The sequence below is a fragment of the Denticeps clupeoides genome, chromosome 3 (assembly GCF_900700375.1).
Source record: "Denticeps clupeoides chromosome 3, fDenClu1.1, whole genome shotgun sequence".
Classification (NCBI taxonomy): Eukaryota; Metazoa; Chordata; class Actinopteri; order Clupeiformes; family Denticipitidae; genus Denticeps; species Denticeps clupeoides.
This window is the reverse complement of record NC_041709.1, coordinates 23,404,919-23,418,558: the sequence shown is the minus strand read 5'-3', so window position 1 is coordinate 23,418,558 and position 13,640 is coordinate 23,404,919. Positions and strand designations below refer to the sequence as shown.

General features: G+C 43.9%; 1 protein-coding gene across 4 annotated transcripts; it reads left to right on the top strand.

The window, feature by feature from the left end:
- The first annotated feature begins 52 nt into the window (after positions 1-52).
- tmprss6 (transmembrane serine protease 6) lies at positions 53-13,434 on the top strand. 4 transcript variants are annotated; one of them, XM_028974453.1, is made up of 19 exons: positions 67-188; positions 910-958; positions 1,661-1,814; positions 1,902-2,044; positions 2,291-2,358; positions 3,583-3,770; positions 3,865-3,906; positions 4,348-4,552; positions 5,644-5,780; positions 6,957-7,069; positions 7,974-8,083; positions 8,192-8,334; positions 8,443-8,541; positions 8,827-8,940; positions 9,181-9,297; positions 9,808-9,976; positions 10,044-10,315; positions 11,320-11,456; positions 12,847-13,434. In XM_028974453.1, exons 2-19 carry the CDS (start codon positions 956-958, stop codon positions 13,006-13,008), a joined length of 2,376 nt encoding a protein of 791 aa, XP_028830286.1. In that variant the 5' UTR covers positions 67-188; positions 910-955; the 3' UTR covers positions 13,009-13,434. The 4 variants fall into 4 exon arrangements, with proteins under 4 accessions (XP_028830288.1, XP_028830285.1, XP_028830287.1 ...); XM_028974455.1 differs by lacking the exon at positions 910-958 and having other exon boundaries at positions 53-188; positions 11,320-11,345; positions 12,981-13,434; XM_028974452.1 differs by lacking the exon at positions 910-958 and having other exon boundaries at positions 53-188.
- The last annotated feature ends 206 nt before the right edge of the window (positions 13,435-13,640 follow it).

Here is a 13,640-nt window from a genome sequence, read left to right as displayed (position 1 = left end):
ATCCGGACGACTCGCAGTCAGCATCGCGCATGCGCGGCTCCTCCACCTGTGGCGCGCATCGCGTCCCGTTACTCCGCCGAGGAGCGGCGCGACCTTCGGACTGACAAACACAGGCGGCGAACATGTCCGCGCCGGAGGCTCCAGACGAGCTGAGATGAGGAGCCATGGATCCCGCAGACAGCAGACAGGTCCCTCCTGCGCGACGGCCGCGACTCGTGTGATGTAGACGCTCCTGTCCGGGGGCTGGACAGGAACCTTTTAGTCTTCGGTCGTGCTGGGGAAACACATTTTGAACCGCAGAACGCCTTGTTTTTCTTAGACAGCGTTTATCTGAAAATTACAGGAAGCGTTTCATGCTTTATGTTGCATTAGATACAAGATGTACTTGCTGTACTCTTAGCTGTACAATTAAAAAACTTGATATCGTTTAATGTGGGAAATTAATACCATTAGAAATCTGACAACTTACATTTTTTGTAGATAGCCTCAGTTGTAATGGAATTACAATTTATAACATTTGAAAGATAATTAACCATAAAAAAATTTGAGTTATGTCACCTCCGTCAGCCTAAATGTCAATTCCATCATATCATATGGAGTTGACAAAACATATTTTTTTTTATTTTTACAGCATATTTGTAGTGAGAACAGGATTTATTGTTTGTTTGTTTGTTTGTTTGTTTTTTCAAGTTCTCTTAAAGTTGTTCACTTATTATTCTTTTTGAGTTTTGTCTTGTTTAGTTTTGTCAGATTATTTTTACATTTCCATTTGGAGACGCCCTTATCCAGAGCGCCTTACAATCAGTAGTTATAGGGACAGTCCACCTGGAGACACAACCAGTGTCTTGCTCAGGGACACAATGGTAAGAGTGGGATTTGAACCTGTGCCTTTGGTCTTCTGCTTCACAGGCAAGAGTCTAACACACTAGGCTACTATCACCCTGTTTTAGATGAAATGGTGAGATGTGAGGGCGTGGTTATATATATGTATTCGTGTGTGTGTGTGTGTGTACAGTACATGCCAAAAGTTTGGACACACCTTCTCATTCAATGTGTTTTCTTTATTTTCATGACCATTTACGTTGGTAGATTCTCACTGAAGGCATCAAAACTATGAATGAACTTAACAGTTATGAGTTATGTACTTAACAAAAAGTGGAGACCTGACCTCCACAGTCACCGGACCTGAATCCAGTCAAGATGGTTTGGGGTGAGCGGTCCAGAGTGAAGACAAAGGGGCCAACAGGTGCTAAACACCTCTGGGAACTCCTTCAAGACTGTTGGAAAAGCATTTCAGGTGACGACATCTTGAAGCTCATCGAGAGAATGCCAAGAGTGTGCAAAGCAGTAATCAGAGCAAAGGGCGGCTATTTTGAGTGCTTCAGTGTGAATCTACCAATGTAAATGGTCATGAAAATAGAGAAAAGACATTGAATGAGAAGGTGTGTCCAAACCTTTGGCCTGTACTGTATGTAGATAGATATAGATGTATAGATATATGAAATGATAGACAGAAATACATTTGGCATTAATTTTTACGTATATATGCAGTGCAAACTGAACGTCAGTAAGTGTGGCTGATAATATTGAAAATATTTGACTGCTGGAGCTGGCAGATTTGGGGTCAGGATTTGAAATATGCCTTCATATTTACATACAGAATGAACTCTGCTCAGAATGTGTGCAGCCAGACCAACCAGAGCCTCCTGGCCCTCCCCACAAAAAGGTCTTCCCCAGGTGGCTGCTGGTGGCCTCCTCCCTCCTCCTTCTCCTGGTGGTGGCCGGTGGCGGGCTGCTGGCTTGGTATTTTCTAGGTGAGATGTGAGGGTGTGGTTATGTGTGTAATGCGTGTGTGTGTGTAGTTGACGATGAGATGAATGTCCTTGGCTGTTCCACCACAGAGTACAAGGTGTGGTTGCTGGAGTCGCGGACGGAGCAGAGGTACACCATCTCACTCGGCGTTCTCAACAAGAACTTCTCCACCAGGCTCTCCTCACACACAACCAGAGAGTTCCGGGATGAAGCCAGAAGTTTCCAGGCCATGGTGAGTAGAGACGCTGGCTTCCTCTGTCTTTTGAAAGATTTGAAAGGGGCGGAGCCTGTAGGCATGATTGACATAGAGATTCTCGTTTGCATTGTCTTTTGAAATATTCCATTTTTTATGCAGAAACCGTAGGGAAATAGTTGATGTTAGCCGTGATTAGATCGCATTTTAGACTGGGCCGTGACTTTTTCGTAAAGGCTTGTCTGAATTTTTAACCTTTGTTTAAATTCCTGCTGTGGACATAAGGTGACAAAGCTTGTGAAGAATACCGACGTCGCACGTTACTTCAACTCCACGACCGTTTTCGCTTTCACGTGAGTGAGGCCTGCCCCTCATCCTCTCTGTCTGTCTGACTGTCTATCTAGGAAAGATATAATCCAAACCAGACGTGTGCCTGCATTAGTAAAATGTGTTTTCAAATTTTTATGCAATATCGCATTATATGATAAATATGGCGATATCTTGAAATTTCCTCTAATTCACTGTATAAATGGTAACTTCAGCCACTTATTGCATAAAATGAATCCAGTACAATGAATTTAACAAAACGTTTAACCTTGTAAATGCGTATATTTTAAACAACAGTATAATATGTATGAGGTTCACAGGTTCTACTGGACCACAGATCTGCGGTTTATTAAAAGGCCACATTTTCTATCAATGAAATGGACAACTTTATCAGCGAAAACAACTGCGAGCAGAAAGTTGATACTTTAGGTCAAGTGTCCTTATGAGATTTTTGAATCTGGACTTTTCCACTATACTAATTGGGAGCATATCATTAATATTCTGTTACTGCGGCCATAAAAAGGGGTGTAGGATGCCCATGTTGTGATGACGTCTCCAGGTATAAGAAGATGTGGGTTTTTCCCCTCACTTATATTTACAGCATTTATTAGATAGATTTACAGCATTTATTAGACCCTCTTATTCAGAGCGACTTACAATCAGTAGTTACAGGGACAGTCCCCCCCGGAGCAACTTAGGGTTAAGTGTCTTGCTCAGGGAGACAATGGTAGTAAGTGGGATTTGAACCCAGGTCTTCTGGTTCATAGGCGAGTGTGTTACCCACTAGGTTACTACCACCCACTTATCTCACTTATCTCCACAAATTTGCGAACATCAGAAGCAAAGGATTAGGATTTATACTTGATGTACTCAGTTACTACTATTTACTACATTGCACGTGGAACAAACTCGGAGCATGTATTATATATCGCCCACCCTTGCTCCTAAGTAGCTGCTTTTTGAGAAGTAGTTCTTCAGCAGTACCACTTCCATTCAACGGTCTGACGTCTTTACGGCGTGAAATGAACAAATCGCTTTTTGTGGGATTTTTTTCTCTTGGTAGAACAATTCACCAGTCCACCTCTGCCCAGAATACTGTTTTATACTGTATGGTGACTTTAATAAAATCATGTAATGCTGTTCAACATGCACTTTATAAATAAATGAAGCGGAGTTGAAGATTCTGGTTTATTAACAACTTAAAACATAAAAACATAAAAATGTTAAGTGACGCTGCTGGCCTATGGCAGGGAAGGCAGCCTGGTGGCCCATTTCTGGCTGATACTGTCCGTGCCGGAGAGCCATGTTGCCACGATGACCCTGAGTCGGCTGAACAGCAGCCTGCAGAAACACCTGGCAGGTTTCACCAGCCGAGCGTCCGAGGAGGCCGCCAGTTTCGAAGGATACCTGCTGCACCTTCCTTCCATTTCCATCATCGGTGAGACGTGGCCACGCCCACATTCATCTTCATTTTACTCGGCTAGCCCTGGGTTCCTTTCGTTTCTTTTGCTCACATTTATTTCCCTCTGCAGAATCTGACGTGAAGGTTTTAGAGCTTTTGAAGGCTTCCTTTGGTAGGATTTTTTTCCTTTGTCCTTGTCTTTTTTCAGTTGTTTTGCAAGTTTCTACTTTTGTGCTAACAAAATAGAAACTTTATAATCTCATTTAGAATTGGTTCATTGTTTCGGGAGCTCCTGGCTCTAGCATGTAGACCATTGATCAGCCAGAACATTTAGACCACTGACAGGTAAATTCTAGATCACTGATTTTCTGGATATATGAGATTACTGCAGCACAAACTTGTTGGTCATGTGACCCATGTTCTCCAGTGAAAGTCTTGCTACCAGATACAGATACCAGAGGACACCATCAGATGTCTTGTGAAGTGCTTGGTGGTTGTAATCTTGTGGCTGTTCACTGTTTTGTGATCCGTGTTCGGAGAAGAGCTGAATCACTGCCGCTCCCTCTGGGAATTTGTTGAGGTGGTGTTACCGTGGAGATGTTCTCCTTCTCAGACTGCTACAGGTTTCAGTCTGTGGTCTCCAGAGAGCCGGTGAAGCTTAGGGGTCCCAACACACAGCTGTCCTCCTGCCTGTGGCACCTCCAGGCCCCCCAGGGCTCTCAGCTGGAGCTGCGCGTAGAGTGGCTCCTCCCGGAGTGCCGCGATCGCCTGGCGGTCTACGATGCTCTCACACCTTCCGACTCACACCTCATCACTTCGTGAGTTTGTAGGCTTTTTATGAGCTTTTTTTTGTGTGCTGTTTCATTCAAATGATGAAGCTCAACAGGGACAAGAACTAACAAAATATAAGCAATTTCACCTTTACTAACCTTTACAAGGACTATAACAGTCATGGAAATGCAATCCGGATTTAAGCTTGCATTCAAAGTTCCTTAATTAAAATGAAAACTAAAAGACTTTCAAATCACATTAGCCAATATATTCACAACAAAACAGAGATAACATAACAATCATTTTGCAATTTATTCCTGCTGTAGGCCCCCAAAAAGTTAAAAGTTAAACCAAAATTAAAATGGGCAGAGGCTCACTATTCTGTAAAAAAATTGTCGAATACAATGTTCCTCAACCTCAAATTGCAAAGACTTTGCAAATCTCATAATCTACAGTGGAAAACATAATCAAAAGATTTTGATAAACTTGCAATATATCTGTGTGTAAGGGACAAGACCAAAGTCTTATTGGATGCCTGTGGTCTTTGGGCCGTCAGATGACACTGCATCACTCATCAATACTAAATTGGCCCAGGACCATGTCCAGAAACCAGTCCAGATCTTTCACCACATATAGAGAACATGTAGTGCATGATAAAACAAAAAATATGTCATGTCATGTTTACAATGGTAAACATGCCCATATCCCAAATATCTTGGGATCTGTAGCAAGCATCAAATCTGAAATAAGATAATTTTGTGCATTAAATTGTAAAATTTCTCAGATTTTCTCACGCATTAATGTGCAGGGCTTAGTCCAGCCTATCAGCACTCACCAATATGCATGCATGTGTGTGTGTGTGTGTGTGTGTGTGTGTGTGTAAAACCTTGTAATAACACGTTGAGGTTATTTGCACACATAAAAAAAAGTCAATCCCTAGAGATGGTAAATTAACTTGTTCCACACAAAAATTCATACAATTCCAAATAGAATAATTATAATGATAACAATTTTTACTGTGTAACATTTGTACCAGTGTGTAAATTGTACACGTTTCTACTAAGTTGTGAACAGATGACTTGGACTAATTATTATTCTCTTCTCCTGCCACACTGCACTATGTTTACCACGCCCCCAGTCTTTACGGGTGCAGCAGACATGAGCAGGTGGTGAAGCTGCTGTCTTCTGCTGAGTGGATGACGGTGGTGTGGAAGCAGGGCCTCTACTTCTACCAAGACCCCTTCTCACTGTCTGCTCAGGCCTGGCCTCTCCTTGGTAGGTCTGCTGAGCTCAGGGACAAGAAGGTTGCCTGGAGCCGCCTGCTGCCATGACTCCTGTAGCTGGAGAGTCGCGTCTCACGGGGATTCAGGATAAAAATCGAATGACACATGCGTGGAAGAGATGTGTCGGTTTTTGTAAAATACATGGAAAGATTGTAAAGAAGCAAGCAAAGATTCAAGAGACATAGCCAGTGCTGGACGTCTGTGGAATAAGAATACTATCATGAATCTGTTAATTATTTTAATTATTGATCTTGTGGCATCAAATAAATGTAACAATCTCTAAAAGGTGAAAGGATTTATTGTGGAATCTGCTTGCTTGCTTGTTTTGTGTAAACAGAAAAACTCCAAATATCAGACAGTAGATACAATGCAATAATTAATCTGCAATATTTAAGACTACAACAGGTTAAAACAGAAGTTCTGTCACTTTGCGTTGCTTGTGTCAAAAAGTAAAAAAAAAGTTTTGTAAGTGTGGATCAAAGGAACGGCTAATAATATTAATTTATGCCAGTCTAATTTGCCACTGGGGCAGTGGTGGCTTAGTTGTTAAGGAAGTGGCCCCGTAATCAGAAGGTTGCTGGTTTGAATGCCGCTGGTGCCACTGAGCAAAGTACCGTCTTCACACACTGCTCCCCGGGCGCCTGTCATGGCTGCCCACTGCTCACTGGTGATGGTTAAAAGCAGGACACATTTTGTTGTGTCACAGTGTGCTATAGTGCAGTGTTTCACAATGACACTCACTTCACATTCACTCGTTTTGATTTTATGGCCGTCAGGTGGCTCTATTGTTGCAAGTTGGTTGCCGCTCCCGTGCTCCCTGCATGCAGACATGTGCACGCTTAAGCTTTGATGTAATGTGTACATGTGAGTGTAGAATCAACAAACATAAACTATTTAAAACTAATAGCAGTGATTAACATGTTCATAATGACAGCAATCGATTTAATGCAGTATTTTTGCACAGATTTAATCAGGGCATGAGTCCAAAATTAATCCCACAATCCATAATGATTATAAAATTATTTGGTGATCATATCACATTGCTTTCAACCAGAAAATAATATGTAATTGAAAGAATATATCACAATAACTATATATGTGTGAAAAGTTCAGAAATGTATGATTTCGGACAGATCACCTAAAATTAGTTATTTCTTCTCTTTTCCAGAATGCTCCTCCCACGTTGAGCTCCAGCCAGTAACAGGAATCCAGGGCAGCTTGCAGACACCCTTCTACCCCAGTTACTACCCACCCAACACCAACTGCACCTGGCACTTCACTGTGAGCACCAAGATGGGTCTTTGTCACGTGGGGGGGCATTCGCAGACATGACTGTTGAAGCGGGAGATGCAGGAGGAGTAGGGAAGGAGGGGTGATGGCTGAGGGAGAGCTGGAGTGCAGGCTTGCAGCAGCGGGTGACGACCCAGAGAACCTGCTGTGGGGTCATGAGATTAGTCTTTACCATGGCTGGTGGATAGTGGAAGGCAGCAGGCGAGAGAGGAGTCTTCAGAAGAGGGTCAGCAACAGCGAAGTCCAGAACACCACGGTGGGTAGGGTGGTTGTAAGCATCGGGAGCAGAGCGGACACCACATTCACATCTTCCATGTTCGAGCACACCCTGTGGGTGGGGAGGTGGAACATGACGGAGGTGGAACTGTGACAGTTTTCATGCCCAGCTCTTTCTCATTCCTCTGAATTTGGATCATAATTTTTCAAAACATCTGGATTGTCAATAATACTTAATTAAATGGGAACTATGTTAGCAAAACAGGGGATTTTTAGCTGTGCTTAAAGAAAAACTAGAAAATAGATTTATTACTAAACACAAATAAACAAGGCACGATGACCTAAAACAGTGAAACAAAAATAGGGAACAACATAAACTAGCTCGCAGGTGTGTGGTGGTTGCCAGAACTCAAAAGGTTGCCATGTAAAGAAGGAAAGTCAAGTTCATGACAGAGTTCACTCAACTGAGTCCACTAAAATGCCGCCGCTGCAGAAGGGGGCGGAGTCACATACTTTTCACAGCTGTCAGAACTGGCTTCAGCTGTAGCGATCACCTGGAGCCAATCCTGACAGGGTGGGTTGTAGACCCAGGACTTAGCATGCGACAAATACTAATTATGTTCAGTAATAAGTTCAGTAAAAGCTGTTGGTACCTGCAGAACTTTGGACTCTGTTCCAGGTGCCATCTGTGGAGTACGGTCTGACACTGGACTTTGAGGGTTATGAGTTGAGCCGGGCCAACTACAACCAAGCCTGCACCCAAGGACTATGGGTAATCCAGAACCGCAGGTGTGCCAGATGCCAGAACTCGCCTCAGCATGGTTATGGTGAAGCAGAAAGTTTTTGATCTTTGCTGACGTCTGGGTTGTGTGTTACCCCCCGCCCCCCGGTGTCTAGACTCTGTGGGACTCGTGGTGGGCAGCCATATGCAGAGCGCCTGTATCTCCTTTATCCATCCATCTCCGTTGCCATGTCATCAGAGGTGTCCTTGACCAGCCCTGGACTCCAAGTTTACTATAGTCTCTTCAACCAATCAGAGCGTCAGTTGTTCACAAATAAGTACACATGAGACACAATCACATATATATCTCATGAAACATGAAATATTAACTAATGTTTTGTGCTTTGACTGTGTGTGTGTGCTTCAGCATGTCCAGGCCAGTTCCTCTGCACTGTGAATGGACTTTGTGTCCAGGCTTGTGATGGCATCCAAGACTGTCCTAATGGCCTGGATGAGAGAAATTGCGGTGAAGTATCTTCACTACATTCTGCATTTTCCTGAATGTGAACACATTGGCTAAGTGTCTATGTTGTAGTGAGCATGAAACATTGTTCGCCACTTCAGTTGATTCATTTTAACACATTAAATATTTTAAATCAGTCACCATTTTTATGATTAGGAGATCACTTCCTTAACCCACTGCCATAGTTATGACATCACGTGACCAGATGTAGCCTAAATGATGGTACTCAGGTGCCGTTTTTTCTTCAGTGACTGTGTGTGTGTGCCTGTATGTTGTATTTGTGTTTAGTTTGTGTAGCGCAGTACCAGTGTCCAGAGGACAGCCGGTGTGTGGACTACTACAAAGTGTGTGACGAGCACCCGGACTGTCTTGATGGGATGGATGAGGATAATTGCACACACGGTATAACCCACACAAACACTATAAAACCATAATTTGCATTGTAATGATGATTCACTGTCTCTACCTGTCCATCAGTGTTGAATTGGCCTTCATTTCCTAATTCCTGTCTAAACGGGTGAAATGTCACTTGTTATGTTTGTCCACTGTCCACTTTTGTCTATCACCCACATGCGGCTGTTGTTGTGTTGGACATGAGGTGACCTGCCTTCAACTGATCTCACTCTGTGTGGGTGTTTGTAGGTGTGAAGTGTAATAGCATGACGTACACATGTGCAGACGGAACGTGTCTGAAGAAGCCCAACCCCGAGTGTGACCTTGTAACTGACTGCCCAGATGCCTCTGATGAGAAGCACTGTGGTGAGATGTGATGACCCTAAAAAAGTTGGAATGAGGGAGGGGGGCACCCAGGAAGTGCACGAGAGGTTCTGTTACGACGGGTTCTTCCCCCCTAGGAAGACTGATAAACATAACGTAATGATAACATATCATTATTATTACTACTACTACTATTTAATAGGCTTAATAAGGTACATTTCTGTGATCTTGTTCTTTTAATATTAAGATACAATTATCGTCATATTTTCTGGTCTTAGCTTTCGGGAGACTTATGTTTATTATCTCAGATTCTCTCCACCCCCACCTCCGCGGGTTTATTCACAGCTCTTCACATATCCTCTGCTCTTGCTCGGTGCAAAAAAGAAAAACTTACTACCTGCGGCAAAAAAGTTACTTGCTCCCCTGGCATCGCCCCCCTATTTGAGAGGCACTGCACTAAAGTATTAGCACCCATCTTGGCTGGCAAAAAATGTCATACAGGCAATTTGTTATAAATAAATTAATGAGGCTCATTTGTGTGTCCATTCCTAGACTGTGGTCTCAGGCAGTTCTCCAGTCGCATAGTGGGTGGTGTTAATGCCTCAGAGGGGGAGTGGCCTTGGCAGGCCAGTCTGAAGGTCAGAGGTCAGCACATCTGTGGTGGAGCGCTAGTCTCCATCCAGTGGGTAGTCTCTGCAGCCCACTGTTTCTATGATGAGCGGTAAGTAATCAAGCTCGCTGTCCAGTTTTATTCGTTGTTTCTATGTTTGACTGTCTGGTGCCTGCAGTCTGTTTGACCCTCCACTGTGGACGGTGTATCTGGGCAAGCTGCACCTGAGCCGCAGCTCTCAGACGGAGGACGCCATACGCCTGTCTGAGATCCGGCTGCACCAGTACTATGACCCGGAAACCCACGACTACGACCTGGCCCTGCTCCGGTTGGAGCGGCCCGTCTCCCCAGGGACCCTGGCCCTGCCCATCTGCCTGCCCTCCCCTACCCACCAGCATGAGCCCGGCCTACTCTGCTGGGTCACCGGCTGGGGGGCACTGAGGGAAGGGGGTAAGGTGTTACCATGGACACACACTCATTCTTCTTTAGATATTTCAGAAGAAATGGGCTAGGCTATCATAATTCTCCAACCAGCATTGTGGAACAAAGCCTAAACCTATAAAGCCACAAACACGCAGTAAAATATTTATAATTACATTTACATTTGTGACATTTATCAGACGCCCTTATCCAGAGCGATTTACAATCAGTACTTACAGGGACAGTCCCCCCCTGGAGACATGGGTTAAGTGTCTTGCTCAGGGACACAATGGTAGTAAGTGGGGTTTGAACCTTTGACTTTGTGGTCTTCTGGTTCGTAGGCGAGCGTGTTACCCACTAACCACCCCTTAACTATGCATATTCACACAGACACCCTTTATCACATTCTGGCAATAAAAAACAGACTTCTAAATTTACAGAAGATATAAAAACACAATTAATATTTTTAAGCCTGGAGCCCAAGTAAGTCAAAAACAAGAGTCACATCCGTTCTCAGCTAATCTCAAAGCCACAAGGTTCAGTGGGAGGCAAGGACGGTAACCACAGGCTGATGGTGCTTGCAGCATCTGCAAGTCTCTGTAGCTTCAGGACAGGTTCCTTACTGCAGCATGGCACTGACTGGCGGCCTTTCTTCTGTTAAAATACAGACATGCTGTCATTGGTGGGCCGTGCTGTCTAGGGTGGTTGTAGCCTAGCGGGTTTCACCACGACTATGAACCAAAAGAGCACAGGTTCAAACCCCACTTACTACCATTGTGTCCCTGAGCAAGAGTGTCACTTGCGGGAGCGTCCCTGTCACTACCAGTTGTAAATTCAGCATTCCATTTGTTGTTTGGCCACCAGACAAGACTGAGAGAGTGTTGAAGGCCTGAGTCACAGTCCCAACAACTGACTTCTGGTCAGCACTTCCCCAGATCAGAAAGCCAAACAAGGTCCTGACGTCCTGGGTGTCCTTTAGAATGGAACTTGAGTCTAGGTGCATTAAAATAATATTCATGTCTTGTGAACCTCAGGTGTCCCCAGTGACATTTTACAGAAGGTGGACGTCCGGCTGGTGAGTCAGGAAGCTTGCATTCGTTCCTATGGATACATGGTGACTCCCAGAATGCTCTGCGCAGGATACCGCAGTGGAAAGAAAGACGCTTGTCAGGTGATAGAGACATCTTCTCACCTCATGCACAACATTTAAGGTTTTATATAGATCTTACTGGTCCCCTAATACTGTATCTGAAGTCTCTTTCTGGAATTCAGCCACATTGCCGAATTACAGCCACTTTGATCCAGTCCCACAATGAGATTTTCCCAGGATGCGCCGTAGCTTTAAATGTTAATGAGGAGGAGAGAGGCGGGTCGAGGAGGAGAGCAGACTATAGAAGTTGAGGGGGCATTTGCATAAATGTTGGCATCAACACCACTCGCCCACCACAATGTTTGGAACCGACAGGCCGTTGTGTAACCTTATGAGGACAGATCTGACTGTCTGAGATGTTGCTCTCTGAACAGCGGAGAAGAATGGCTAAAAGCACTCTTTACACCTATCGCCATTTCTAGCCACTGCAGGACCATAGACAGTAACCATAGGGGAACTCGTATTAATGTTAAATAATCTCACACATTTCTATGTCAGGGACCTTTAAAACTAGGTTTTCCTGAAGAGCTTCTATGGTTCACATGTTGCTGTTCTTGAGGCTGGAAAGGATATGTTAAGAATGGGTTTTATCTGAAGAAGTTCTGAGGGAAGGTTTATTTTTTTACCTGATTAATGAATCATTGGTTGTGCTGTAATGTGTCACGCTGGCTGGACATGGCGAGGAAAGAGGACTTATACGCACAACGTCATTAAACGGGGCTTTAATACATGGTGAACAGGGCAGGGGAGACTGCGAACAGACACAATAGGGCAGCTTTATACAATCAGACACAGATGAAAACAATATATAGGAAATATAATAGCACAGGACCAACATGAAACTCTGGTCCGAATCCCAGAAACTGGAGTAGCCCCTGCCGGACTGGATCATGACATAAAATCTGTAATGGCCTTGCAGCAGCATGAATGATGCCAGCTTCATTCAGTACTTCTGCTCCAGGAAGGTGGTATCCAGAAGCTGGTGTCAATTTCTGGAAATCTTTTTAACAGTTCTATGGTGGTGACCCCAGCCCATAATTGTCCCTCCTGACCCCTTTCTGGTCAAGCTGGATCCAGTCCATCTCTTCCCTCTTCTTGTTCATGGTGCCATCAGTGAGATGGTAAATGGTATTGGCCCAGGTACATAGATCTTCAGTACAGAATTCTGCCATGATTCTGATATGGCATCATGGTCCATGTCTGCATTTATTAATCATTTCATCCTTTACAGGATAGTCCATTTACTGGTTCGTTGACTCTCATGTTTTTCTCTGTTTCGGCCCCTTTTTATGGATGCACACCACATCTTGTCTGAATTAACTCCAGAGAAGACAGGTTTTGGTGATTATATTGCATAGATATGAGGGAACAGAAATGAAACCTGCTGCTGTTCTCTGTATCTCTGTATCAGGGCGATTCTGGCGGTCCGCTGGTTTGCCAGGAACAGTCCAGCCGCTGGTTTCTGGCAGGCGTGGTGAGCTGGGGGAGGGGCTGCGCCCGGCCCGACTACTACGGCGTCTACACCCGCGTAACCAAATTCACCAGCTGGATGAAGCAGCTCATCTCCACCTGAAAGACACTGTTTCTGGCAGAGCATCTGCACATATCCAGCGTTAGGCCCTTGAGCCACATGTAGAAGTTGCGAATTATTTCAATAATTCATATTCTCGTAATTTCATTTTTTCATTTAACACTGACTGAAAACAGTACTGATATGTCACAGTTCACATTATTTTTTTTATTAATAATTTTTTTATGTAAAATTATGTGTTTATGTGTGATTTTATTATATTCATTCAACTTGGATGTTGGGCCAAATGAGTAGTTAATTCCTGTTTGAATGCAGATGATGTATATGATAATACTGATGTTCTTTTCTTCATGATCACTGTAGTAAATTCAATTCTGGGATCATTGTTCTATACTTGTTGACCATAGTAACAGGTAGTCACTGGGCTACAATGAAATGAAGAGGAAGTAAATCCTTGTGCTACTTTCACCTGTTCAATTCAGATCCTAAAAACCAACCTGCAGCGAACAAATGACGACAAATGTGAGTTTTTATTAAAAGAAGCTGCATGGATTCTCTCACATGCAGAGACCTCGTTCATCGGTGCCATGAATCCGGTTTGCAGAACTTTTCTATGAAACTCAAATTATGTATGAAACCGAAGTGAAATCCAGGGTGGAGGAGCTGCTCAGCAG